The sequence below is a fragment of the Aquila chrysaetos genome, chromosome 25 (assembly GCF_900496995.4).
Source record: "Aquila chrysaetos chrysaetos chromosome 25, bAquChr1.4, whole genome shotgun sequence".
In the NCBI taxonomy this organism is placed as follows: Eukaryota; Metazoa; Chordata; class Aves; order Accipitriformes; family Accipitridae; genus Aquila; species Aquila chrysaetos.
Genome location: NC_044028.1, coordinates 17,163,365 through 17,191,211, shown reverse-complemented (window position 1 = coordinate 17,191,211; position 27,847 = coordinate 17,163,365). Strand labels below are relative to the sequence as shown.

Below are 27,847 nucleotides of genomic sequence, written 5' to 3'. Positions count from 1 at the left end.
GTGAGATACCCTCGTGGGCGGCTGTAGGGCGAGAGGCAGGTGTTTCTTGTAACCTGCGTGTGGCTTCTCCTTGCTAACAAGTCCTCAGGGTAGAAGGAACACGGATGGGATTTTAACCATCACAACAGGGAAGGTCTGGAAGCGGTGTCCTGGCCTCGGCGTCCAGGTGCAACCTCTGTCGCAAGACGCAGGAGGAGAGCCCTGAAAGCCCGCAGCAGAAAGACCCTCTGGCAGGGGCCACGATCCGCTTCACCGACCCCGACGTGGGGCAACCCGAGCGGAGCCCAGCAAGGAGGGCCTCGGCGCGAAGAGCTGCGGGCGGGCGCCGAGGGCGGCGGTTTTCCCGGAGGAGCTGGGGCAAAGCGTCCCCTCCCGCAGCGCGGCAGCCGACGAGCTGGCACCAAACGGTGGCCGCGACCGGTCACGTCGGCAGCAAGGGCAACGCGGGCAGGGGAGAGGGGATCCCGCGGGTGGGGAGAGCCGCGGGGGTGCAGCCGGGCCCCGCCGGTCGGCCCGGAGCCGGGGCAGCGCGGGGGCCGAGCGGGCCGGAGGAGGCCCCCGCGGCCTTGGGGGGGGGGGGGGGGAGCGTGACGTGTGCGCGTACGCGTCACTCGGCGGCCGCGGGAGGGGGGAGGCCCGCGCGCCCCCGTGCCGTGACGCCATCGCCGGGCGCCGGCGGCAGAGCGGCGCGGCGTGAGGCGGGTGCGCGCGGCATGGCGGCGGCGGCGGCGGCGCGGCGGGGGCGGTGCCTGGCGGCTCTGCTGCGCCCCGGGGCCGGGGCCGGGCCTCGGGCCGCCTCAGGTGAGCTGGGGGCCGCCCCGCCGCGCCGTCACCCCCGCCGTTACCGGGCGGCTGCGAGCCCCTCGCGCGGGGCCCTGGCGGGCGGGGTGGGCCCGGGGCGGGGCGGCGTGAGGGGGGCGGCCGGTCTGCAGGTCTCGGCCCCGGCCCCGGCCCCGCGGGCGTCTGTCGCGTCCTTCGGGGCGGCGGGGACACCCGCCCGGGGCCCGTGTGTGCACAAGCAGCGCGACCTCGCTCTCGGCCGGTTCTTCGGAGGCGAGAGGTGGGCGACGAGCTGCCGGGCCGTCTGCCTGTCAGACCGGGGAGCCGCTCCCCGGGTGAGCAGCAGCCGCAAACGGCCAGCCCCCGTGCTGGGAGGCGAGTTCATGTAGGCGTGTATGGGTGTAGCGCGTGCGCCGCGTCATCTGCCGCCTCGCGCAGGGCCTGTACCGCGACAGGTCACACAGCGCGACCGGGTTCGTCTCTCGGCTCACATAGGGTATATATATAGCATGTCCACGTTCATCTCTCGGCTCACATAGGGTATATAGCATGTCCGCGTTCATCTCTCGGCTCATATAGGGTATATAGCATGTCCACGTTCATCTCTCGGCTCACATAGGGTGCGCAGCCTGTCCACGTTCATCTCTCGGCTCATATAGGGTATATAGCATGTCCACATTCATCTCTCGGCTCACATAGGGTATATAGCATGTCCACGTTCATCTCTCGGCTCATATAGGGTGCGCAGCGCGTCCGCGTTCATCTCTCGGCTCATATAGGGTATATAGCATGTCCACGTTCATCTCTCGGCTCATATAGGGTGCACAGCGCGTCCGCGTTCATCTCTCGGCTCATATAGGGTATATAGCATGTCCACGTTCATCTCTCGGCTCACATAGGGTGCGCAGCATGTCCACGTTCATCTCTCAGCTCACATAGGGTATATAGCATGTCCACGTTCATCTCTCGGCTCATATAGGATATATAGCATGTCCACGTTCATCTCTCAGCTCATATAGGGTGCGCAGCATGTCCACGTTCATCTCGGCTCACATAGGGCACACAGCATGTCCAGGTTCATCTCTTGGCTCATACAGGGTGTGTAGGGTGTTCGGCTCAGCAGGGTGCTGGGACAGGAGCAGAAGGCGGCAGTGTTTCCGTCCCCTGGCCATTTCAGTACTAGGTAACCTGACAGGCGAGCCTGAAGGGTTTGCATTTCCCAGGGGCGCGCTCAAGATTTCACCTAGGATAGCTGACAAGATTGAGGGCTAAGAAAATCCAAACCCTCAGGACTCGATTACGGGATGTACTGTCTTATCGAGGCCACAGTGCGCAGGTCCGGAAACGTGCTTGTGAGCTGTCATTAAGCAAGGCATGGTGAGAAGCCTCCTGCATGTCTTCTGTGAGCAGCCCGTGCTGTGCTCAGTATTTCCTTATCTGTTGTCTGGCTCCTAATCGACAGATTTGTAGGTTGTCAGTGCGGTCTGTGGTTTCCCTGTGGGTTATGAAGAGAAAATGTGACAGAGGAAATCGTGTGACAAATAGGGTCGCTATCAGGGTCAGATTGTTAGATTTATTGTGCCGTTGAGTGCCACTTTGGTGTTTCTGGGCAATTCGGTTCTTCCACCACGGAAATCCCCAGTGGCTTGTTAGCATCCGTGTCTGAGAAAGAAGCCGTGTGCCTCCGTTGGGGGAGCAGAGCCAGAATTCTATTCCTTAACCTGTCATTCAGGTCATTCGGGGAAAAAATAGCAAGTAGAAGCTGTGTGGGGTGGAAATAAAGAGGGAGGAGCAGGAGATGGTGTCCTTTCACTTGGATGCAGGTGCAGATCCCTGGCTGCGGGGACAGCCGTCCCTTCCCTTTGGCCATGCAAAGTTGGCCATGTTTTCTTTTGGCTCTCGTAATGCTGAAGGCTGAAGCTGGTGCAGAGTTTTTCAGATGTGTTGGTGTGAGCAGATCAGTCTGGGACTCTCTTCTCCCTAGATTCGTACGGGATCTGGTGCCCAGCTAGAGAGCCCTTTCTTCTAATGAGATCTGAGCTGGAAATGTCTTATTACTAGTGCACTTCTCTGCAAGAGCATCCTCAGGCTTGCAACTGCACAGCAATCAAGCTATTATGGTAATTTCTGCTGACCCAAATTCTCCTCTTTGTTTTGAGCTGCGTACTGCTTTGTGCTCAATTTCCCACCCTAAATTTCTAACTGACGTTCGGCTTGGCTCACGGCAGTCCTTTTCCCAGAAGAGGCTGTGTTTTCGGTGGGGGGTTGGTTGGGTTCGGGAATCACTGAGACATCCTGGTGCCTGGATTGAAAGGAGCCCCTGAGACCGAGGGTCATTCTCTTTTCTGTGGCATGTTCCCCGTGTGCAAGGCCACTCTGATCACACATACAGGATCACTTAAGATTCACAGAGAACTGGAAGCTGGAGAGTAATCTGGGTATCTGCCATCTTTTATCGTGCAGGTGGGGCAGTGATGCAAATAGGAAGGTATGTGGAGTGTGATAAATAAAGCTCATCATTTGATTAACTCGATATAAAAAGACCCGATTTGCCCCAGCACATCGCAGCGCTCAACTGGGGCAGGAGCCATTCCTTCTTTGTCTCTTGGTCTTAGGAATTTGTTTCTCAGGCTCATTCTGAGTGTCACTTAACCTGTTAACTCAGCAGATGCTTTCTCAATAGCTTTTGTGTGCCAATAATTGTGGTTTTATATGCAGAATTGCTGGGAGCGTTTCCCCTGCTGGCCGGGCAAGGGCTCTGCAAGAGACAAATGCTCTGAAGACGCTGCAGCTTGCGTTTAATGAGCCTTGTCTCTACCTGGCACAGGACGGGCTGTTAATTAAGGGTGATAAGACCAAACATTACCCAAATCCAAAAGTAACTTCTGAATTGGTGGGTGGTGATTTATTATTGTGCTTTAGAGGTAGGGAGACAAAAAATGTGAATACATCAAAAAAATTATAAATAGCTGTAGTTTCTAGAGCCAGCTACTGTTTATGGGCTGGGGGTGTGACCTGTTTGTTGGCTCTGGGGCCTTGCTGCCTGGAGATCTGATGATAGAAGTGGCCTTAAGGTTAGCACGGAGCTGCTGCTGATCTGTTTCTCTTTTGGATCCTGGGGTCAGGGAGGGAGCAAAATTCCCTCTTTTATTTCTGCTGTTTGGGAAACGTGTGTATGTGTGCCTACATACAAGTGCAGATTTTTCGGAGTATCCTGCACCATCTAGCATTAAATGAGTAAAAACATGTAAATCCTGTGTAAATGCATTAATAAAAATATGTAAACCCAGGGCTGGTTCAGGCTCTTCCTCTCTGAAGCTCGATGGGCTGGACAGCCACACAGTGAGTTCTCCGCTGCTTTCCACTTCAGTCACCCGGGCCGTTTTCCTTGTTGCTTTCTCAGATGAGCCCAACAAAGGCTCATGAAATGAAAGATAAAGAACTTGTCCTGTGATAATGCGGCAGAACTGTTTGTGCTGCAGATCGCGAAGAGTTATGTGTGTAGGAGGTGTTCAGATGTATTAAGAACTATTTGTAGGCTCTTTTCTTTAAGGGCAGAATGACTGGGGAGTAATTCAAGCTTCTGGCTGGAGAAGTGGATCTTGATTCAGAGCTTTCTGTGAGGAGGAGGAAGAATGAGGACTGACAGCCTCCTCGATCAGCTCTTGGGGTTGAGGTGCAGGAGCTAGAAGCACTGTTGAAGCTCAGGGGTTTGTGTTCACCTGATCTGGAGTGAGGAAGAGGATGGTGACCCTGATGGTCTGGAGCAGCAAGACCTGTTCTCCACGACCATACTGGCAGTAGTACCTGCTAAGGTGGGCAGGAGTTTTGCAGAGCACTTGTGAAGGTAGCCTGAGACCTCCCAAGATGAGCTGGAGGACGACGAGGGATGTTGGTGAATGGGCTGGGACACCGAGTTCACTGAAGGGCTATGACAAGGTGGAGGAAGGTTCAGGAAGGAGCTAGGCTCTCCCAGCGGGTCAGCTGGACTGGAGGGCTGTGGATGGCCAAAGAAGCTGTTTCCAGAGAGGTCACGGGTGCACTGCAGGGACTGTCACCGTGCCCGTGGTCCTCAGTTCAGTCTTTGGGTGGTTTTGTACCCATTCATCTGAAGAAAGGACACCTCGAAAGTGTGCTTCTTGCAGGCCTAGGGTGTAGGGTTTGCCTCCTTTTCATGCTTGACAAAACAGCCTGCAAGCACAGAGTGAGTCGTAAGAAAAGCCTGGGCTTGTCACTGCTTCCAGCCACTTTACCTGCTTGTCCAGATTCTCCCCACTCTGCCCAGGCCATCCTGGTCGCTCCTCTGCCTCCCAAAACAGCCTCGTCCATTTATGTTCATTGTAGGGTTTGGGAAGGCCAAGTCACCGCCTGTCCCCAGCGCAGCTGCACGCTCAGATCCATACCCTCTGGGCTCTTAACTCTGGCACAGGCCTTTCTCACTACAATTCAGAAATCACGCCAAGTAACTGGCTTTGGACAGAGCTCTGTAGTGCTGTAAATGGTCTTTTTGTGGCCAGGTTTGGCTTTGTTTCATCACCCAACAGAGAGAAGACTGTTCGGTTCACCTGGGCACAATGGAAGGAGGAGAACGGGGAATCCCAGTCCTTTTAAGGGGGCTCGTGCCGTTTCCTCACTCGTCTCTCGTTTTCCCCACTGACTGCTTTGTTGACTAGCGGCTTTGTTGCTGCATGTGCTGCTTACCCCAGAGCTGGCTTTGTTGGGGGATGTAATCCCTGTGCTCTGTTAACTGTGCTCAGACAGTCAGGGGCCAAATATTTATTGCCGTAAAGTAACTGCTCAGCTGGCTGATAGGGGCCAAATGGGGGCTGGCTGGCTAGAGTTGTTCTTAGATATGGGAGTGAGCTTGTTGTAAAGGAGCCGGTTACTGTCGGTGGGATGAAGGTGAGCGGGAGGAAATAGATGTTGGTGCCTGGAGGCCTGCCGGATGGTAAGTGTTAGTACAGCATCCAGAGAAGCAGCGTGTGCAGCAGAGGCATCTCCTGGAGGTGCAGGCTGCCTTACTTGCACCGGGATTTTATGTCTTCACTGGCAGTAATGTGGGAGTTGAAGTGTTCCCTGTTGTCTTCAGCTTGGCCAGGTAACAGCAACGAAAGTTGCAGACTGCCTCTTCCTCACCAGTTAATTTGTTGTGAAGGCTTCTAACTGTCATCTTCTGACTAGAATTTTAATTCAGAAGGGACAGTCCCAAGTAGCAGCTTGCCTTTCTTATGCAGTGAAGGCAGCGCTGGAGGGAAATGGTGGGTGTTCGATTAGGAGGGAATTTCAGTCTTGCTTGGACAGTGTAACTCCCCACAGGATTGCTTAAGTGGGACCTTTAAAGGGTGCTCCTGTTGCTGCTGATACTTGTGATTTATACTGAAATATCTTCACTTGTGTCTTCTAGCAAAAGGAGCAGCAGCATGTCTGCAAAGACAAATACTCCATCACTGGAGCCTCAGGTACAACATTCCTGCCACCAGCATTTCTGCTGTCCGGACGTACAGCACACAGACGGCGGAGAACAAGGAAGAAGAGCCCCTGCACACCATCATCAGCAACACAGAGAATGTGAAAGGTGGGCGTGAACACAGATGTCTTGTAGGAGCACTCTCGGGGGGCAGGCAGACCTGGGACAAGGTCTGGGTGCAGCTGTGCCCTCACCACGAGGGTGAGCCCTCTGCAGTAGTGTTTCTGCCTCTGGAGGAGGTGCAGGTAGTGGTCATCACACCCTAGCTGGCAGACTACAGTTTGAATCGGTATTGCACTGTCACCTCCCCAAACTGGAACATGCAAATCAGAATGGCCTTTACTGAGGAATGAGGCCATGAAGACTGCGAGAAGAAGTTGCATCTGTGGGCTTAGCCAGGCAACTGATGATCATGCATATATATATATATATATGTAGGGGCTCCACAGGCTCTAGAATTTGCCTAAAAAGAGATTTTTTGTCCCAGAAGCAAGCTGTGCCTGCCCAGGTCATTGCTGTGGATCATGGAGGTCTAATGAGAATCCTGGTGTCAACCTTTTAGTTAGAATGAATTGCTTTACACATCTTCAGGGAGAAGTGCTTTAAAGCAAGGTCACGTGAGTTATTCAAGCACAGAAATAGCATCTTAACTCCATGGTCCCGTGGTTTTTCTGGCAGGTACTTTTGAGACCGCCAGGCTGTGAAGACCCCAGTGGGGTTGATGGACTGCTCTTGCTGCTGTCCACACCCCAGCTTCACCCCGTCACTAGGGAATGTAGGTCCTTGCCAACAAGGCATGGCAGAGGTGATGTGTGACCCGTGACTTCCCCCATGTTGCTTCAGGGTTCTCTAATGCCTCTAGCAGGAGAAATGCTGTTTTTAAAAGGCCAAGGATGGTCTTTCAGCTGCGATGTTTTGTCGTGTTATTCTTTCTGAGGAAAATTCTCTTTCTGGGCACAGCTACCTACCTGCATAAGTGGCTGTACCTATGTACTCCCTTGCCTGCTCCACAGAGACATTTGAGAATTTGCCTTTTTCTGCTTAAGGCTCCAAGTATTGTTTGGGCATGAGAAATGCTACCTGGCTGTAGAAGCTCTTGGAGCAGCGCATGTGCCGATGGTTCCCTTGAAAATCGAGTCAAGGAAGAGTGTGGAAGGCAGGCTATAAACCACAGGAGGCACTTGAGAGAGCAGTTGGGGATCGCATGGAGCCACACATAAGGAGCAAGGGGAATCGCCTTTCACTTATTTATTGATTGCTCTGGGCCCAGACATGGTGACCAATGTGCCGGTATTGCAGGCTTTGACTACCTTGAGGTTTGCGTGCCAGGAGTTGAGGTGCAGAGGCCAAGTGTCTGCTTGGCAAAGCATGCTGCCTCATAGGGGTGTGTAAACACCACCTTTGTTGTCATCTTGTTGGAGGTCACAGCTACCTGTGTCCCATCCTGCTTCAGGCTTTTGCTCCTGGGAAGCTGAAGCACGTGGTAAGACTGCAATTTTGCCTTCCTTCCCAAGAGGACCCCGGTGAAGTGCCTTAAAGGTGTGTTTGTGATTTTATTCTAGGTGCAGCCTCTAAACATGAGTTTCAGGCTGAAACGAAGAAACTGCTGGACATTGTTGCCCGTTCCTTGTACTCGGAAAAGGAGGTAAGGCACCCGCTACTTGCTGGTAGATTTTCTGTTGGCAAAGCCCTGTCTATGTCAAGGGGTACATCTAAAATGGTTGAGCTGGAAGAGTACCTGCTCAGTTTCCCAGCATGTCCTGTGCTGTTCACGTCGTGCTTTCTTGAATGACGTTTTCTTAAGACACCTTGAAAATGTGTTTTCAAAACAATTTGTAGGTATGGCCAGGTGACTCTGTGAGCCTCAGAGCCTCTGCACTTTAATATTGAGTTCAGACAAACTGTTCTCCTGGCAGATAATGGGGAAGTGCAGTTCTTTTTCTAGCGAGTTAGGAATTAGTTTGTGAGTAGGCAATGAGTTCCCAGGTCTCTGGGAATCCCGTGCAGTGGACAAGGCCAGGCTGCAGTGTCAGGTTGTGTCTCGTCCCCAGGTATTTATCCGGGAGCTGATCTCCAATGGCAGTGATGCGCTGGAGAAACTGCGTCATCGGCTGATGGCAGAAGGGAAGGCCTTGCCAGAGATGGAGATCCATCTGCAGACAGACAGTGGAAAGGGAACCATCACTATCCAGGTACCTCCCTTCGGTAACAGGAGAGCATTATTCCCTGCTCCTCTCATCACTAGCCTTTGTCCCATGAAGGATCAGTGGAAGCTGAGTGGCAGCACAGTCCCGTGGATTCCCAAGCCTGCCTGAAGAAGTGTTCTGTCCTCAGCTGGACTCTGGTTCATGAGGCTGTAACCTCAGGATTTGATGAGAAACCACCAATTTATCTGCTTCACACTCATCCCCATAGGAAAATTTGCTGCTCCTTCCTTCCCTGTTAGGAACTACCAGCAGCTTTTCTCGCAGTACCTTGTCTGGTGCACTTCCCAGGTTGTGTGTGCATTTCTCACTGGTGGAAAAGTTGGGAGTCTGGTTTCGTCCTGACCTTGGAGGAGGATTTCCCTCACCACCTTAAGTCTGAGGTGTTACGTGATAGCTTGCAGACCTTCCCTCTCACCTCAGTCGCTGGGCGATGCTGGGCTGGTGAGAAGAGCCTCCCATTCCTGATTGTCTCTCTCTCCTCCTGCTCCAGGACAGGCCAAGTCCAGCTGATGCTGAGGCTCTGCCCTAACATACAGGTGGGACTATAGATTGCGGGAGTACCATAGCACTTATGTGTCCTCCTTTCTGCAGCATTGGTTTTGATTGTTCCCTACTGGTGACAAAATGCTTGGCAGGAGCGGGGCAATCAGTGTAAGCATGCTCTCCTGTGAGCCTCGGTGCGGTGAGGGAAGGTGGAGCTGGTCCTTCTTTCTGTACTTTGATTGTTCTTGTTTGTGTCTGTTGTCCAGGGTGGAAGGCTGAGGCTCAGTTTTGGTGTTTTCTTGGCAAAGCTCTTAATGCAAAGAAGGCAAATCAGTATCTTTCCTTGTGGACCAGTGTCAGCCATGGGAGTGTAGGGGAGGACTGTTCTCAGGAGAGGGTGAATGACGCAGACAGCAGTGTGTGAGTGAAGGCTGACCATAGCAAGTCCAGGGGAGACATGGCGCAGACAAAGCACACAATCTGATATTTTTCACGTGGGACAAAAGCACTGGCTGTTAGAGGCTGCTCAGTTTTTTTTATACTTCTGTTTCTCTGCAGAGCAAGCAGCTGTGGTTGCCATGGGGAAGTTAGTGATCGTCAGTGGGCAACACAATCATCAACCCAAAGATTCTCAAACCGTAATGCAGAGGCTTTGCTATTCCTATCACACCTGACTATTGCATTTTTCTGACTGCTGTGTACACCGATTCCTTAATGAGCTCTCGCTTAGCCCCAAGCAGGGTGTCGTTCCTGTCTTGCTCTCATCTTTCCCTTTTGCGATCATAGGGGACGCGTAGCCTCTGAACCCATCAAGACTAAATTATAACTCATGCCCTCTAACTGTGGAAGCTGTCCCCTTCTTTGGCAGTTTGGTCAAGAGACCTGTTTGCTCACCTTGCAGATAGGGTGCATTTGACATCATACCCAATTAGACATGTTAGGGATTTGTCTTTTTATAACCCCCTACCTGGCTGCCTGTGCATCTCTAATGCGACTAAATGAGTCTTAACTAGGAAGCTTTTAACTGCAGCAATACCTCACTCTGAGAAGGGAGAGAGAACAGCGCTACTCCAATCTCTTCTAATAGGTTTGCCTTCTCAATCGTGCCTAAAGCTTCTTACCTCCAGCGAAGGGTTTATTTATAACCTCTTGAAGAAACATACTGCATATAATGATTACTTTGAACAAGCCTCATTCAGAACATTTCCCTACCTTTCAGGAATGCAAAGGTGCAAAAAAACTTGCCTGCAATGATTGATGCAGAGATGAACCTGTCCCTTAGTCACTGTTTTGTTTTCTGTACTCACTAGGACCCACCAAAACAGAAGCAGCAGGTCCCTCATGTGTGATCTGTAGCAATGGTCACCCCAGTTTTTTCTAGAAAGCTCCCGTTGTCTCAGTCTGATTCCTAGGTCCTTGTCGTCAGATCTTCATGCCGCTCTTGGCCCCAGGATCTGCTAGATCTCTCCCCTCATCCTCCAAGCCCTGTAACATCTCTCTGTGTCTCACCAGTTGAGAAAAGGCAGGTCTGTAACGTATGACGGCCTCTGTTACAGGCATGCTCCAGTAAAGGACTACATTAATCTCTGTCAAGTGACTGCAGTTCTGCTTACTTCTCTGCCAGGGCTGAATTTCATTTGTAAGCATAGCAAGACTCAGAATTTTAATATGATGTCCTCATTCAGGGATATCCTACCTAAGCATTGCCGAGTGTTGTATCTGCTAAGAGGGAAATGTTCACTGTCTAGTCCACTGAATTGCACCACATCAGTTCCTTCACCAACATCTTGTTGTTTTAGCAAATTCCATGGTTTTCTCCACCCCTTTGAAAACTGCCTCATTCTGTTTCTAGGACAGCTCCATCTGGTAGCAGCCATAGCCTGCAAGGTCAGATCCCTTAAGGAAATCCCCTTGAAAATGTTACGGGTGTGTTTTCAGTGAGAACAGATCTGCAGAGCTCTGCAGTTCCGCATGCTAAGGCTTTACAGACATGTTTTTCTGGATCCTTTGAGGTAGGAACAGAGAACCCCTTCCGCACCCCAAAGCCCTGTGACCACAGAGCTCTCCTTCAACACCTGCACAAGGCTGCCCGTGGCCGGCTGGTGACAGGCGCTTGGCTGCGGTGTAGTCGGTGTTGCTGCTACGCAGCTCTGCCATACTGCTGTGTCTGGTGGTAACCCTGTGTTTGTGTGGGCTCGGAGGCTGGAGCCGTGCTCGTTGCTGGTGCTTGATTTAGGGCTAGGACAGTGCTAGCAGTTTAGAGGAAATTGTTTGAAATGTTTACAGAGCTAATAGCTGCTGCTGGGTGAGGGAGTGTGACCGCTGTTTTAACATGGATAAGCAGCGTAATTGCTGCCAGAGCTTGGGCTGCTCAATTCTCTTTGCTGGGCTTTCTTCTCATTGTTGGAGTAATCCAAAATCAGTGTCTGTGAAGCCACAAAATAACAAGTTTGCTGTGTTTGGGAGGAGTTAAAATGACTGCAAACACCACTCTTCCCTGCAACAGCCCCCTGTATTGCTGAGCAGATCTCTCCTGGCTTATGAGTCTGCAACAAGGACTGGGCTGTCCTGAGGCTCTAATAAATGACTGAGATGTTTGGGCTTTAGCAGTTCAATGCAGGTGCACCCACATGTCCAACAAAGCTTGGTGCAGGCGGGGAGCTGGTCCCCCTCCACGTTGGGTCGTGTCCCGGCAGCCACCCTGTGCTGCCAGGCTGCAGCAGAGAGAGGGTTACGTCCCTAGCTGTGCGCAGCATTGCAGCATCCGTCTGCCACTTGGGCTTGAGGAAGCAGGGGAGCAGGAGATGGACAATAATGCAGGTAGAGATGGAGGGGTAAAGCTGGCTGTACTTGGACAAGCCTTAGGTGGAATTAAGCTTACAGAAATGTGCCACTGATTGCAGGGGTGGGTTAGAGCTTCCAGTTGTTGCACCATCTTTAACAAATAAGCTAGGGAACCAGAAATACAAACACATCTCAAATAATCTGCGGCCTAGGGAAGGAAGTGCAGAATCTTTTCTTTTCTTCCTCTTCATGCCAGAATAAGAGCATGTCAGATTTCAAAGTGGATAAGAGGAAGTACTTTTCTGAACGCTGAGCATTTAGATCTGGATGGTTGGAGGCTGAGCCTGTAGCAATGCTCAGCATTGTTGAAAATAATGTTAACACAGGGTATTGGAAAGGAAAGGAAACCTCAGGCTCTGTGCTTTGGACAGCTTCCGCGTACTAGGCCAAGATTACCGTGTATCTGTGCGCATCAGTTTTATTGTGCCTTTTATCCGTTTGTGGCTGCTACAGATGCCGTATTGGTTCTAAACCAGAACGCTGCTCCAGTGTGGCTGCTGTCCTGGTCTTAAGCAAGGTATTTAAAGAACAGGGGTACAGTTGCTAATCGGACATTTTGGGATTTTATTACCTCATCAGTTGGTGAAAGCAGCATGTCCTTATTTTATTATGTAGTCAGTGTTCTTCTGATGCCCTGTTGAGATTTTGCACTGAAATAAGTGTTTCAAGTGTTCGTTTTGCAACAAAGCGAAATGAAAGGCACAGTAGCTCAGATACGTACCTCTAATTGCAAGCATTCTTTCACATGCAGCCGTGACAAAGGCAGCAGTTCATGGTTAGTTAATGGATTGTTTGGTGTAACGAGGCTCTGCAATATCTTAAATTGGACTCAGGTAATGAGCAAAGATGTTACATTACCGAGGTTCTTGTTTACCAGCTAAACTAAGCAGTTTGTTGATTTAAACTGGATTTGTTGCTGTAATTATGTGCAGTTTGTTTCTGCTTTTCCAAAAAGTATGATATGAATACAAGAGCTGTGGGCTGACTGATTTGATGAGACAGATAGTGGGGACGAAGGGGTTCATTTACCCCTCTGTCAAGGAAGTCGGAGGTCCTCAGGGCTGCGGAGCAAATGCAGAGGGTTTCATGGTGGGAGCCCTGAGGTACTATATGCCTGGCAGTTATCCATCCATCATTACACAGAACAGTGTCTGCAAATGTCCAGCACCCATGCCACAAAGGTTAGAACAAAGTGTCCCATGCAGTTCAACAGCAGGCCTTGTATCTGGGAGGTCTCCACACACAAAAAGGTGCTAAAAGCAATGTTCACCTGCTGTCTCTTCAGGGTAAATGTTACTTAGTTTAGAAGTGTAGTCCAAGTGTGGTCATAGAGCTCTTCATAGTCCCTCAGAAGATGGGATGAAGGTCTGTAGCCTGTTGTGTTGTCTTGCAGAGCGACAGGGCTTGTAGAGGGGATGGTTCAGGGGGAGGCTGTTTACTCTGCACCCTAAGAAGTCCCAGAAGGGAAATTCAGCCAGGTGAGGAGGTTGTTGTTCTGCTGAGTAACAGAAGGGCTTCTGTAATTAACCTTCAGCTAATGAAGTGTCAGCGCACTGAACTTTGTTTCATGGTATACAGTGGTTGGTTTCTCCAAGCTGTGGAGAAGCATTTAGCACTTTGAACATAGCCCTCACATCTTGTAATTTGTGAAGCCCCATGTACAATTTGCTTCGTGCATTATGAATAACTGCTGTGTCTGTTTTCAGCCTGATAAAACTTTTCTTGCAGACTGAAGGGAGGGCTTGAAACTGTCTGCAGGGGAAGAAAAGTTGTAATGTTGGTGGAGCAACGGCAGTCCTTGCAGTTACGCTGGCCGATGGCGGGTAGAAAGTCTTTGCAGGGGGCTTTGCGATGACAGTTCCTGGCAAAGACACCTAGAGGCCGAGCAGCAGCCTGCGCAGCGCAGAACGATGTGAGAAGGGCAGTGGAAGTCCCGCCAGCTCCTTCCTTGGATTTCATGGAGCTAGTGCTGCCAGTGCTTGCGTCCGTCCGAGGCGGGCTGTTTGTGGGCAGGTTCATTTGCTTCCCACCGCTGAAGAGGGCCTGCTCTGCAGAAGCTGAGCTCCCCAGTCTCTCCGCCACCACCACTTTATTCCCCGTTCCCCGGAGCAGCACCATCTGGTGAAGGGAGCCGAGAAGCGCAGTGCGAAGGCCAGCCGCAGGAAACGCATACGCGGCAAGAGCGGTTTGAATCTTGATGGCGTTTTCATCTTATCCGCCCAGGTGTTTTCCTGCAGTAGGAAATGTCGGCTTTGCCAGGATCTTCGGCCGGCCACCTAAAAAGACGCTTTCCGCTTTCCCTATTAGCGGCTCGTCGCTGTTGGGGGAGCAGACCGTTTTCAGCCGGGTTCTTTGTTCGTTGCTATTCACCCTCATCAAACTAGTCTCCAGGAATTGTCATTAAGCATTTTGCAATAAGTTTGGCAGGGCGTTCGGAATTCAATAGCTAAATAAATTCGCGGGGTAGGGATATTTTTTTTTAACATACTGGAATTTGGGAATGACATGCTGTGCTATAAATAGGAGTGGATCAGAGGAGTTAAGAGTTCTGTTCAGGGTCTGGCATGAACAAAACCTGAACCAGATGCTGAAAACTTTTCTTTCTGGCTTTTTCTTCCCTGGGGGAAGGGACCATGTCAGATTCCTGAGATTTTGCCATACCCTGTTTGTTTTTCCTGGCTTTTCATCTCCCACTGTTGAGATCTTACTGGGCATCATCCCTCTTCTTAGCCAAGTCTACTGACTGGCCTTACCGTATTTAATCAAGGGAAAGGTGTTGCTGTGCCATGACTTGTGCGGATGCAGAAGTCTTACCCACATGGCACCTCACTCAGTAACCTCACAAGTTGACCACAGTTTGATCCTTCAGTGGAGTTCAACACTATATTAAAAAAATATGTACTAACATTAACTTACTTTGCTAGTAAATAAGCCCAGTAAATGCCCCACATGGGTGGTAGAGGCATGCTGTGCCACAATTCACTCTAGCATCTCACCTCTGAGCCATCTAGCAGCAGCCAGTTCCGCTCCAGCTCGTTTTGCTGATTCCTGCATGCCGAATCCCACCCCTACATTAACAACACTGGGAGTGTGTCAGCCCGCTTCTGGATGTGCAGGCTTCTGTCAGCTGTGATAACTGTGCTCACAGGTACCCGAGTGGAGATGAACTCCTCACATGAATGAGAATCACCTTTCACTTGGCTAATTCTTGTGCTGCTGCCCCCTTATGGAGTGGCTCAGAGAACCTGTAAGAGCAGCTTCTCGGGATGTTTGTGTCAGGTAGAGAAGCTGCTGGGATTTGGGAGGGGGAATGGCGCTTTGTTTTCAGAAGTGGCATCCTGGAGAGCGTTAGCCTGCCCTTTGCTTCTGTGGAAGATGTGTGTGGAGCAAGACTGAAAATACATTGGACTACAAAGTGGAAAAGATTTTTGTTGGGGTCCTGTGTGGGAGGGTGGCCATTTCTAGCTGGGGTTTGCTGTTACCCATGTTGCCTTTGGGTCGTGCAAATGTATTGTGGCAACAAATGAAGTTGCAGCCTAGTCTGAGGCTTGCTGCAGCCTTTTCTGGATGGTGCTGCTGCTGCAGGGTCTGCTACCTGAGAGGCGTGCAGTAGCAGCAGGGAGATGTTTATCTGCATGCAGCAGTGCAAATCTGGATTAAACTGGGGACGACAACAAGCCATGTGCCTTCAACAGAGCACTGGACACTTGAGCATACTCAAGTCTTGTGGAGCATAATGTGAGGGGGAGAGGAGGAAGAAAAAGGCAGAGTAGGTGGAGATCAGTGAATGTGGTGCTTGTAGACAAGGTTCTGCATTACCTGAGAGTTAAGGGATTCACTGCTCTGCCACTGATTCCTGGTGTGAGGGCACCAGTTCCCCATCTCCGGATTGGAAATAAGCTGCTTCTCACTGCTCCTTAGCTCCCCTTTGGACCTGTTCAGGAATGGAAACTGTCTGTGTACGTGCATGGCACTTGGCACAGTGAGGCCATGACTGGGTTGAGATCTCTTTCCAGTGCTGTCATCCTGTGCATTTTTAGACGGGTGTAGAAACCAGCCTGTCTTGGCATGGTTTTGTCTTCTCCCAGGAAATGGCTTGAGTCTCTGAGCTTTCTGGTGGTTTATAGCCCCAAGGCAGCTGTGGCTGCCCCTTGGAGCTGTGTGCCTTTTGAGTCCACTGTCCTCACCGTGTGCAGGTGGAGTCACAGCTGGAAGTCTGCTGTTGCATTTACTGCTCAGCTGGCTGGGAGAGAGTGGGAGTCAGAGGTAGAAGTTGCTCAGGTGCTGTTTGCTAAAGCAATGCTTCTCTACTGATATTTCAGCTACAATTGCTGTTTCTTTTCAGGACACAGGTATTGGGATGACCCAGGAGGAGCTGGTTTCTAACCTCGGTACCATTGCTCGATCAGGCTCAAAGGTAACTTGGGATGAGGCACCCCCCCTTAGAAAAGTCTTCTCCAATTACAGCCACTTTTGTTCTCCCAGTAATTTCTCATTCTGTTTTGTCCCTTGACCCCCAGCGCAGCTGTGAAATTACACCCCTCTTGGAAGGTGAAACCTACCTGTGGAGTCTTCTAGCTCTTAATGGTCTCTGCTGTGTGCTGTGGGAGACCTGTGGTGCTCAAGCAGTGCTAATGGGCCCTGTGTGTAATGCTGCTGCACCTGGCTGCCTTCGCTCCCAAATGCCTTCCTCCCCAAGCCATCATTATTGAGGGGCACATGCTCACTCGACATTCACCCTCTGTCCAGGAGGGCAGCAGCTGTGTCTTCGTGCTGGCAAGTTGCTATAATGTACCTGACGTACCTGGTTTGTTTGGTTTTTCACCTCTGGAGTTACCATTTTAAGGTTTCGTGCTCCTGATTGACTGAGCCCTCACTTGTTTTCCTTTACTGCTAGTGGCAGTGAGTGTTGCCCTAAGCAATGCTCCCTTTTTGCAGAGGTACAGTCCCTGTGGAGGAAACCCTTTTCCTTGGGCACCGTCCTCAGAGCACCAATGCAGAAGTGTAGGATGAGGGTGCTGGACTGCCAGGCTGCAGTACCTGGCGTAAGACTGCATCAGTGCATGAGGAGCCCAGCTGGAGGATGGATTGCGGCCTCCCAGTGGTACCTGAAGTCACTGTGTGCTGTTTTATGTCTCTTTGTTTCTCCAGGCTTTTCTAGATGCTCTGCAGAGCCAAGCTGAAGCCAGTAGTAAAATCATCGGCCAGTTTGGAGTGGGTTTCTACTCAGCCTTCATGGTGGCTGATAAAGTGGAGGTGTTCTCACAGTCTGCAGAGCCAGGGAGCCCAGGCTACCACTGGTCTTCAGATGGGTAAGGCTGCAGAATGGGATGGGGCGGGGGGGCTGTGTCCAGACCAGGCATGGACTGAAAGCTGTGCAAAGCAAGACAGGGCTTGTGTCATGTTTTATGACCAGGCTTACTAGTTTAGATCCTGCTCAGATTATATATGGCAACAAAGTGTGGCCAAATGTGCCAGGGTAAAAACCAGAGGGACAGACTTGCTTTGCAGAGCAGGCGTGTTGTGGACAAAGAGAGTACCTGCCTCTCCTGTTCCTTCCCTGCTGGCAGGCAATCATCTTAGCAGTGCCCCAGGCTGGAGAGGTAAATTTAATCTCTTCGGTGTAGTCTTCCCCTGGGTTTTTGCTCGAGAGCACCCACAGGAGGCAGCGGTCATGCAGTGCTGTGGCTCTGTAGGCACATGTCTTCTTTGGGTCGGATCTGTGTGCTCATCCTTTGCTTTTTGCTTGAAGTTGCAAACATATGCGATGGCAAAGCTGTAGACTGCTGGACCATGTTGAAATTGTAGCTCCTGGTGGTGAAAAGCTCTGCATCCCCATAAAATCTCCTACAAATAAAGCATTTACCAAGTTATTTAAATTCTTGAAAAAAACATCTTGTAACTGAGACATCAGACTGTCTTGGGCTGCAGTCAAGCTCCTGTATACTGCAATTTGTACTGCTGTACACTTTGAAGGCTTGCTTGTCTGTCATCACCGCTGCTGTCTCTCCCCTGGGTCAGTGCTCTCACCCGTGTTTGATCCCCATATGGCATTCACTTAGCAATAGGGTAGGAATGGTTATCCAGAACAGGCTGTCTTCAGCAGAGCACAGCTGCTTTTCATTGTAACCAGTTACAGCATACTCCAGTGGAGGTATGAATGAAGGCCCACAAACAAGTCAGAGTTGTCAAGGGAGAAGGCAGGAGCCTGGGTGTTGCAGTCACTGTACGAAATGTAGGAGAGGAGTTAGACTAGGCTCACACAACCTGAAGTTGGTTTGAAGTTTGTTTCCTTTTCAGTAGAGACTGCTAGTGTCTTTGCAGAGCAGTGTGTCCTGGGTCTGGAGTCTCTGTAGGGAAGACAGCCACATGTTTTGGAGGGGCTTCTCAGGGGCACAGAGATTGTTCAGGCATTCAGGATTTTTTGTCTTTTCCTCTTGGCGCTGAAGTGTTGTGTGTGCTCTTAGTTTAATAAAACATTTTTATGTCCCATCGTGGATGTGTCTGAGGCACAAGTTGACACAGGGTCTGTTTCTAATCCTAGTTCAGGAATGTTTGAGATTGCAGAAGCATCTGGTGTCAGAACTGGGACTAAGATTATTATACATCTCAAAGAAGACTGCAAGGAGTTTGCAAATGAAGACCGAGTCAAGGGTGAGTGGAGGAGGGAAATGCTGCTACCTGCTGAGGGGCTGTATGATGTCTGTCGGGGGCCCGTAAGTGAGAGGTGAATTTACAGTGTTTTTCCTCTCTTGCAACACCTTTCACCTGCTGGTACTGAGGAAATTCTTACTGTGTTGTTTTCACAAATGTGACTCTTCTATGTCTTCTTTCCATTCCAGAGGTGGTGACAAAATACAGCAACTTCATCAGCTTCCCACTGTACCTCAATGGGAGAAGAATTAACACATTACAGGTGAGCAGGAGGGCCAGAGGCAGGTCACTTACGGAGGTGAACCATTGTAATCCTCCACTGGAGAGAGGAAACAGCATAAAGCTGCCGCTGTCCCTGGAAATCAAGGGAGGATTGTCCAGGATATCACAGACCCTGTAGCCATCAGTTAATGAGAACAAAAGGAGACGATCCAGCAGAAGTCATGCCTGGAACTGCTTGTTTGCTTTTGTTGGACAGAATTCTTGCAGATTAGCAAAGCAGTTTTTATTTACAGTTATCTTCTAGATCTTCCCTTAATCAGAATTACTCTTTCAATGCTTTATAATACTTTAACTGTTTAAGCCAGGTGACATGTTAGTGATGTAGGGATTGCTCCAGTCACTGGTGTGCTGACACCTCTTGCTGCAGTTCTTTCTGTCCTTCAGCGTGGGATAGCCAGTGCCAGTGAATGGTTCGTTTTCTTAGTGGCTCAGCTCACAGCCTGATTTTCTTCACAGCTCCTAGCTGAGCACTGCTTCGTGTTGGCATTTTCTGACCACTTAAAATTATATTGCAGCCAGGTCTGTTTTAGTCAGAAGTTCTTGGCCCGATTGCAGGAATCACCTAGGTGAAATTAATTATCTTCAGAACAGAAATCTATGAATCATTTTTCTCCAGCATCTCCTTTTCTGGTTGTTTAAAGCTTCCTCACATAAGAGAGCAGGTAGAGAGTGTGTGTGTGTGTTTTTTTTGTTTCCTGGAATGTGGCACTGTATGGACAGACTTTCAAGACTGTACTTAAATATTTTATGATGTTAATTTATCTAAGGTTCTGTAATTGGTGTTATTAGTCACTGATATTTATTTGGATTCCTGCATGATAGTTTCTGTTCTGAAGGCTTTCTAGCTGTTTCCCTTAAATTACAAAACCAGAAATAGATTTAGACAGCTGTTTGTTCTTTCTACCTGACAATCAATAGAACAGACTCCCTAGAGAAGAGTAGTACTAGAGCAAGGGGTGAAATGCCCTTAATAGAGTCATGTACTTTTATCTTCTTATCAGAAAGTCTGTTTTCCCTTGGGATACAGCAACAGCTTTATTCTCATTATGCTCCCATTTCAGGCCTTTTCTTTATCCAGGATCTTGTTTTTGCATTTTTCTGCACATCAACCTCAATTCACTGTAAACAGAGCCATAGTTAGTTCCCTGGTGTGGATTTTCCCAGATAAGCCCTTGAATGCTTGCCGTGTAGCTGACAATGTGGAGTTAGAGGCTTTTCCGGTCTAACTGATAACTGTAGCTACAAGTAAGCCTCTGGGAAAGCAGCACTTTACCTAACAACAGCTGCTAGAAAGCACCTTAGTACCCAGTTGAGACCATAATCCTACCTGTGATCCTGCAAACCGTCCAGGACACCTGCGTGTGCTGGAAATGTTATGAAGCCACTTGTGGAACAAAGCTTTGAGGCAGAAAGTTTTAAGGAGTGTGGCAGCATGGCAAGGGCTGCCAGAGCCCTGAATCCCTTGGACTCTGGTGGGTGGAGGGTGGGCTGGATCTTTGCATTGCCCCCAGTAATCGCTCCTGGTACTCATTAGGGCTTGACTGGCTAAGAGTGGCAGTGAGTGTAGTGGGCTTCACCCAGCTGGAAACATGAGATTCTTAATTGAGTCCCAATGCTTGTTAAATGGGCAGAACCTCCCGTGTCTTTGCTAGATGCTGGTCTTTTGCTGAGGTACTGAAAACTTAAATGTGATGTGAGCATGGGCTGAATGCTCCAGAAAGCGTTGGGGACTTTAGAGCAGCAGCAGGTGGAAAGCAGGGCCACAGGAAAGGACCTGGTCTGGAGGTCATGACTTCAATTCACGTCTTGATGTGTGAAACGGTACTGCTGGACCACTTTCTGACCCTGCAGCAGGGACAGCCGACTGGTTCACAAACCATCTCCCAAACTGCTCCAAAACAAATCAGCAGAAAAACAGGCAATCCGAGAGTTGCTTCACAAGCACTCAGCTGACCTTGTGGTGGGATAGTGACCTCCATCAGGGAGGCAGGCCAGTTGCAACAGACCCATTTAAACTTTCACTTTTCTTTTGCTTGCCTTGAGATACTTGACCAGTACTGCCAGTCAGCTGAGCTGTAGTAACTGTCCAGGATGCTCTTGGCCAGTAGCAAGTGTGAGGCAATGGAGGTTAGCCAAATCCCTTTTGTTTTGGTCTAAGCAAAGCTGCCTTATATATGTTGCAGGGCAAGAGTACCTGTATGAGAGGTGACCCAAGATCAGCTGAGGGGCAGTAATTTGTTAGTCTGTGGTAATGTGTCTGAACCATAATACATCCCACTGCCCTCGGGCTGTGCAGACGAGTCTGGCTGTTTGAAAGATTGTATTTCGTTGCTCCAGCATCCTGGAGGGAAAGTGTAACTGAAAGAAGAGCCCTGTGCTATGAGGCCGCAGGTCTTGAGAGCTGATGGGAACTCGTCTCCCTTCTCCTTCATAGGCACTCTGGATGCTGGACCCCAAGGACATCGGCGAGTGGCAGCACGAGGAGTTCTACCGCTTCATAGCACAGGCTTACGACAAGCCCCGCTACATCCTGCACTACAAGACCGATGCTCCCCTCAACATTCGCAGCATCTTCTATGTGCCTGAGCAAGTATGTGCCTGTCTGTCCAGGGAACAGTGGGACATCTGCCCACTTGCTCTGAAGAGGAGAGAATAGGAGAGTTCCTTAGGGAAAGGAGGCAGCTAAGGCTGCAGAATGGCAAGGAGGAATATCCAGTGTGGTATCTCTGCAGTAGGCTGGGTGCTACAGGATAGCTGTGGGGATACTGAGCCACGACAGGAGCGGGGAGATGGTTTGGGTAGATCCCTAGGGAAGACAGCCAAGATTTCAGCTCTCGTTAGGTTCAGCACTAGTAGGGAAGACCACAGTGTGACCTGGTCAGCTGGTGCAGCCACAGAGATACTGCAGCATAGTGTGCAGCTGGGCACCCTGCACGGTGCTGGTGTTACCCTTCTGTCTCTTGTTCCTGCAGAAACCATCCATGTTTGACATCAGCAGGGAACTGGGCTCCAGCGTTGCCCTCTATAGCCGCAAAATTCTCATCCAAACCAAAGCTGCAGACATCCTGCCTAAATGGCTGCGTTTTCTTAGAGGTGTGTGCTGGGACCAGGAATAGCGGGCTGTGGGCCATGGCTTCCCCAGGGGTGAAGGCGAGATGCTGCCTTCCTGAGCCTGGCACTCATGTTTGCCTCGCTGTTCAAGGGTTGCTCTGTGTTCCAGGTGTTGTGGACAGTGAGGATATACCCCTGAACCTCAGCAGGGAGCTGCTCCAGGAGAGTGCCCTTATCAGGTAAGCAAGAGGTAGATCCTGTGGACTGCTGAGGCTCTTCCAGCTTCTTGCTGGTTGAAGAGGGGACATTGTGAGATAGTTAGAGGGGCTTGGAGGGACCTGGCATGTAAGCTGCAGCATTTTCATCTTTGAGAATTTCTGTGGTCTGTAAAGTGAGTTGTTTCTCAGCCGTGCTGGTCACATCTTGACATGTAGGAGCAGCATCCTGTGTCATACAGTCTGCTGCCACCTGCATGGGCCACGTTCCCCTCATGTCCAAGGCTGCCTTTTGGTATCTCTGGTCCACAGCAGTAACAGTGCATTTGCTATTTAAAGTGTCTGGTCTGCACCACCAAGTGGTTTGGAAAACAAAACCAAACAGTGTCAGCTGTCAATATTAGGAAGCTGGGCCATACTTTAGTGTCACCGTTATTTATGTGTAAATCTTCAAACAGCACCTTGCGCCTCTTGTTTCCAGACTTCCTTCAAAGCTTTGCTGTGCTCACACACACATTTGTCAAAAACTGACAGCCAGCCAGCAGGGTTTTCATGTGGTGCTGAGGCCCAGTGAAGCTGGCTGCTGGCAGGCCAGTCTCCTCAAAGAACCCCTTAGACCTGGCTTTGGTTTTTCCTTCCTTTTTGTCCTTCAAGTCCCCTCTCAAACATCTGCCATTGTTGGAACTTGAAGGAAGTATAAGAGTAGGCTCTTACTCCTTAGTATTGGCACTGTTATCTTGTTAGGTTTGATGGCTAACTTTGTATTCTACAGCTGGTGAAATGCCTCTACCTTCACTATAGTCACCAAATTAACCCTGTCACTTCACAGTGGATTTTCAGGCTTTCAGAAAGTGTTCCTCCAAGTGTAACCCTTTCATAACCACTTCCTTTCCATGTTTAAGGGTAGCTGTGGGAGTGAGGCAGATGGCCTGGGCACAGTTGGTTATGTACTGCAGCATCACCGAGTCACGAGTTACTGAAGATTTGAGCTTCAGCAGTACATTTATACCACAGCTCTAGCTATCTCTCCAGCTCAAGAGCTGCTCTTGACTGAGATACAAAGAACAGATGTAGAGCCATGAGGGAAAGGAGACAGTGGACCCAGGGTTTCTCCTTTGTCCTCATGTTTGCAAATGCATCACTAAAACACTGCACAGGGAAAGAGATGTTCATCTGAAATCTCTTGTCTTGGTCCAGCAGCTATCTTTAAAAAGGCTTGTTTCTGCTGCAGGAAGCTCCGAGATGTTTTGCAGAAGAGGTTGATCAAGTTCTTCATTGACCAGAGCAAGAAGGACCCTGAGAAATATGCCAAATTCTTTGAGGACTATGGGGTATTCATGAGAGAGGGGATTGTCACAATAGCAGAGCAGGATGTCAAGGTACCAGGAGTCCTGAAGCACTGCAGCTGATGGGAAAGATTAGTGGCTCCTACTGTGACCTGGGATGAGGGGGGACTGCTACTTCTCTGTGAATCATACACACCTGTAACTTGTGTTCCTGGGTCTAACAAGACCTACAGATTCTCTAGTGCTGAAACTCTTTTTTCTGACTGGGTACTGCTTCCCACTTAATTTGAGACACTGCAGAGTCTCTGTACCCACACTGTGTTGTCAGCCCTCCCTGATGCAATATGAACTACAACAGGCAATAAACTAGGCCTTTCTCCTACTGTTGTCCTCTGCCTGGATTCCCATTTCCAGGAGAGCTTGACCTACATCCTGTCTAGGTCACTTTTCTGCCTCCTTAATATCTGGAGCAGGAAAGGAGGGACTCAGAATCCCCTGAGCCTTTTTGCAGGGCTGCAAACAGATCGTGCATGCTACAAAGGGAATTCTTGGGGCTGGGAGTGGTGAGATAGAACTATAGTCGCCTTGCCTCAGCTCACAGGAGCACATTTCTTCCAGGAGGACATAGCAAAGTTGCTACGTTATGAATCGTCTGCCCTGCCTGCAGGCCAGCTGACCAGCCTGACTGACTATGCCTCCCGCATGAAGGCAGGGAGCAGAAACATCTACTACCTGTGTGCGCCCAACCGGCACCTGGCTGAGCACTCCCCATACTTTGAGGCCATGAAGAAAAAGGACATGGAGGTGGGTGAGCAGTGTGCCATGGCCAGGGGAACACCCTGAGCTACTACACCAGTGGTCAGGGCTCACCTGGATCTCAGAGCTGAGCAGGGCAGTGAGGCCGGTGATAGACCCCCACCACTGCGGTGTCTTTGCCCGGTGTCCCTCTGTCTCTACTCAGACTGGCTACTGCGGCATGGGGCCAGGAAGGACCTGTCACACACGCTGTGCAGGCGGGTTAGTACTTGTGCAGACATCTAGTTCTGACATCTACTTAATACCTTTGCTGAACCCCAGAGCAGGAGCCTAGGAGCTGCTGTGCAGAGCTGGTAATGGCATCATAGGTGTCCTCTGAAGGCAGGTGGCCCTTCCAGGACTGGAGTCAGTGCTGGTTCTCACTTTCCATGGGACAGCAGGACTTGTTCAGCTGCAGATCTGTCACCCATGGTAACAAGCCCTCCAAGGGTTTGCTTTCATTTGGGGCCCTGAGCGATAGTCACCATGGGGCTGAACCTGTTAGTTTCCCTTGTGATGTTCTTGCTCTTTGGTGCGGAGTTGCTTTGGGAAGGAGGAGATGCTGTTACATCCCGAACTATGTGTTATTGTCCCTTTTCTGGCACAGGTCCTGTTCTGCTATGAGCAGTTTGATGAGCTGACACTCTTGCACCTCCGGGAGTTTGACAAGAAGAAGCTGATCTCGGTGGAGACAGATATTGTTGTTGATCACTATAAGGAAGAGAAGTTTGAGGAGAGCCGCCCAGGTATTGTGAGGTTCCCCTGGCCCTTCCTGCTCATGCAGTCCTGCCGCCCTGTGCCAGCCAGTGAGGGTACACCTCCTCCAGCGCTCTTGCAGCTCCTGAGCGTGTGAGCAAGAGCACTCCTTTCCATCCTGCCATTCTCATGCTCTGAGGCAACTTGCAGTTCTTGCAGATCCCTTTTATCCCACGTGATCAAAGTTTAAGCAATTTGCCAATCTAAACAGATGGAATGTCACATGTGGAGTTTCCATGATTTGAGTTTTAACAACACGCATACATCTGGTGCCCTGACAGAGGCAGGCAGGCACTGGCCTCTCTGGGTATGGCACGGGCTGGGATGAGGGCACATACGTAGGTGTGTGCTGAGTGGTGCTGCCTTCCCATTTCCACAAGAGAACAGACAAAGGGAAGTATGAAATGGACGGAGCTCGGGAGTAAAGCTCACTGTCCATTGGCACGCTAATGCATGCTGAGATGTGCCCTCTTTCCCCTGCCAGCTGCAGAACGTCTGACAGAGAAAGAGGCTGAGGATCTGATGGCCTGGATGAGAAATGCCTTAGGCTCTCGAGTCACCGGTGTTAAGGTAGGTATTCTGTGTCTGGGTAACTGAGTACAGGAGATCCATGGAGGTAATAATCTAGGGAAAAAAAGGTGGTGGTTGATTGGGGATCTGCTGCCACAGATTTTTCTTTGGACCCTGAGAGAAATCATTCTTCATGCCTCCTTTCTGTAAATGGTATGAATGCTGGCATTTGTCATTTGGATGGTCAGTGTGGCAGCCGAAGAACCACATCTTAATGAGTAATGAGCAAAGCCCATTTTACTAATTCATGCTCAGGTTACTAAAAGAACAGGCTGGTGACTGTCTTGCCTGTGGACTAGAAAGGCTTATTGGCAAGGAGTGCTTTGGGTCCAGCTGCGAGCTACTGCCTGTGGACCAGTGGGGCCATTTGAGTCCCCAGCTTCCCGGCTGGTTTAGGCAGCTCCTGTGGGGCGGGGATGAATCGTGTGGGGGCTTGGTGTGGATCTGTGCTGAGGAGACTCCCAAGTCCTTGAACCTCCCCCACCTCTAACCCATGTACATTTTCTATCTCGGCACCAATTGCTGTTTTTGCCACAGGTGACTACACGGCTGGACACCCACCCTGCCATGATCACTGTGCTCGAGATGGGGGCTGCCCGCCACTTTCTTCGCATGCAGCAGCTGGCCAAGACCCAAGAGGAGCGTGCCCAGCTCCTGCAGCCCACCCTGGAGATCAACACAGGGTAAGGGGAAACAATACCAGTGCTGGGCCTGGGGCACTGCAGTCTTTCTGGGGTGGAGGCAGAGAGCAGGCAATGTAAGGCTCCCAATTAGCAGAGCCCTCCCCATAAAGTGCAGTGTGTGCTACAGTGCCTTAATCTGTGAGGCTGCATGGCACGGTTGACGTGAGCCACCCACATACACTATGTCCAGCCCTCTGAGGACCATGGGCATTATAGGGACAGCATGGGAGGGAAGAGAGAGGCCCCCAGAACAGTAGCAAGGAACTTGGAGCTATTCTGGCCTTTAGGTGGAACCTTTTTCTGTCCCACCTTGGCTTAGCTGCTCATTCTGGAAGTAAATTTCTCATTGTGTCCAAAAATACCAAGTCTCAGTGTTCATCTCTCTTACAGGCATGCTCTGATTAAGAAGCTTAACGAGCTGAAGGACAGTCAGCCTGATCTGGCCCAGCTGTTGCTTGATCAGGTGAGAGCCAGGCCTTCTCCAGAAGCAGCACCATCCTCCCCAGAGAGCTTGCAGACCATGTGCAGCAGGGAACAGGGTGAAGCCCTTCTGGTGGGCAAGAATCACATCCTTCTGTGGTCCCTGCTCTGGGTATTTCTGGCACCTGTGGTCCATGTGTTTTCCTACCAGATGACCTAGAAGACGTGCGTGGTCTCAGCATGCAGGTCCTGGATAATGACATTCACTTCCTCCCCAGCTCTCATCCAGCTCGCTCTTGCTGCTTTCTTCTCTTTTTCAGATTTATGAGAATGCCATGATAGCAGCAGGACTGAATGAGGATCCCAGACCAATGGTGAGCCGGCTCAATGAACTCCTCACCAGAATCCTGGAGAAGAACTGAGCCCCAGAAGACTGAAGGATGAACTCTGTGCTGGCGTCTCTTTCCTCAAGTGCCGTCACTCTGTCAGCTATTGCAGCATCTGCTTGCAGGCACTGTGCAGCGAGGGGTTCATGTGGCAGAGGGCCAGGGAGAATGCAGGGGACTTCCAACCCTCACTGCACACGGAGGAGCCAGTTGTAATTATTAGATCGTATGTCATCAACCTGTTCAAAGTATGATGTTCTTAGTGGGAGCAAAATCCAGAGGTTGCTGCTAAAACAATATGCCCAAATTTCTGACACAAGCCTGAAGAGCCTCATTTCATACTGTTTCTAGAAATAGCCTTTCCCAAAACAGATGTTGGCAGCAAGATTCCCAGTTAGGTCTGTGAATACACCCCCCATCCACTGAATCCCTGTGTACCATTGTGCTCCGAACAAGTACTGACAGAATTAATTAATTTGTTAAGAAACCTCCGCCTCTGACCAGGCAGGAGGAGTTTGCCGGCATGGAGATAGATTGCTGCCATTAGCAGACACAAGATCCTGTTGGTGGAACATATCACTACAGTCCCATGGCAGAAAAGATCCCTGAGCTGCTGGATAATTGAGTTCATCCTGGTCTTGCTGTGGAGAAAGGGAAGTAACTGGGAAACAGCTTTCCAGCGTGTGGCTTTCTGGAGAGTCTCCAGGGTTTTTCCCTTTTCTGTGGGATAAACTGCACGTCTAGCTGATCTGTATTTATGATAAATAAACTCCTCCTCTTTTCCAGACCCCTCCACTCTTCTCTGTTTGCCTTGCTTTGTTGGTCTTTGTGTCCTCCAGCTGGTGATTTGTTGGTTCTTCTCTCTTCAGATGCTGCTTGGTTCTTCAGGGCTTCGAGCGCTGGACAGTGGTGGGAAGAGAGGGCTGTGAAAAAAACAGTAGGTAGTAGAGAGTGTGGAGGGAAGACAG

At 50.3% G+C, this 27,847-nt stretch overlaps 1 protein-coding gene across 2 annotated transcripts; it reads left to right on the top strand.

The window, feature by feature from the left end:
• Nucleotides 1-700: 700 nt before the first annotated feature.
• On the top strand, nucleotides 701-27,666 carry TRAP1 (TNF receptor associated protein 1). Of its 2 annotated transcripts, none has more exons than XM_030001283.2 (18): nucleotides 701-801; nucleotides 6,185-6,355; nucleotides 7,810-7,892; nucleotides 8,299-8,439; nucleotides 16,127-16,198; nucleotides 16,933-17,093; nucleotides 18,326-18,435; nucleotides 18,624-18,697; nucleotides 21,152-21,307; nucleotides 21,690-21,810; nucleotides 21,938-22,007; nucleotides 23,215-23,362; nucleotides 23,888-24,073; nucleotides 24,672-24,810; nucleotides 25,305-25,390; nucleotides 25,928-26,073; nucleotides 26,464-26,536; nucleotides 26,814-27,666. In XM_030001283.2, the coding sequence occupies exons 1-18, from the start codon at nucleotides 714-716 to the stop codon at nucleotides 26,913-26,915; spliced, it is 2,127 nt and encodes a 708-aa protein (XP_029857143.1). In that variant the 5' UTR covers nucleotides 701-713; the 3' UTR covers nucleotides 26,916-27,666. The 2 variants fall into 2 exon arrangements, with proteins under 2 accessions (XP_029857143.1, XP_040976328.1); XM_041120394.1 differs by lacking the exon at nucleotides 701-801 and adding an exon at nucleotides 5,686-5,728.
• Nucleotides 27,667-27,847: the final 181 nt, after the last annotated feature.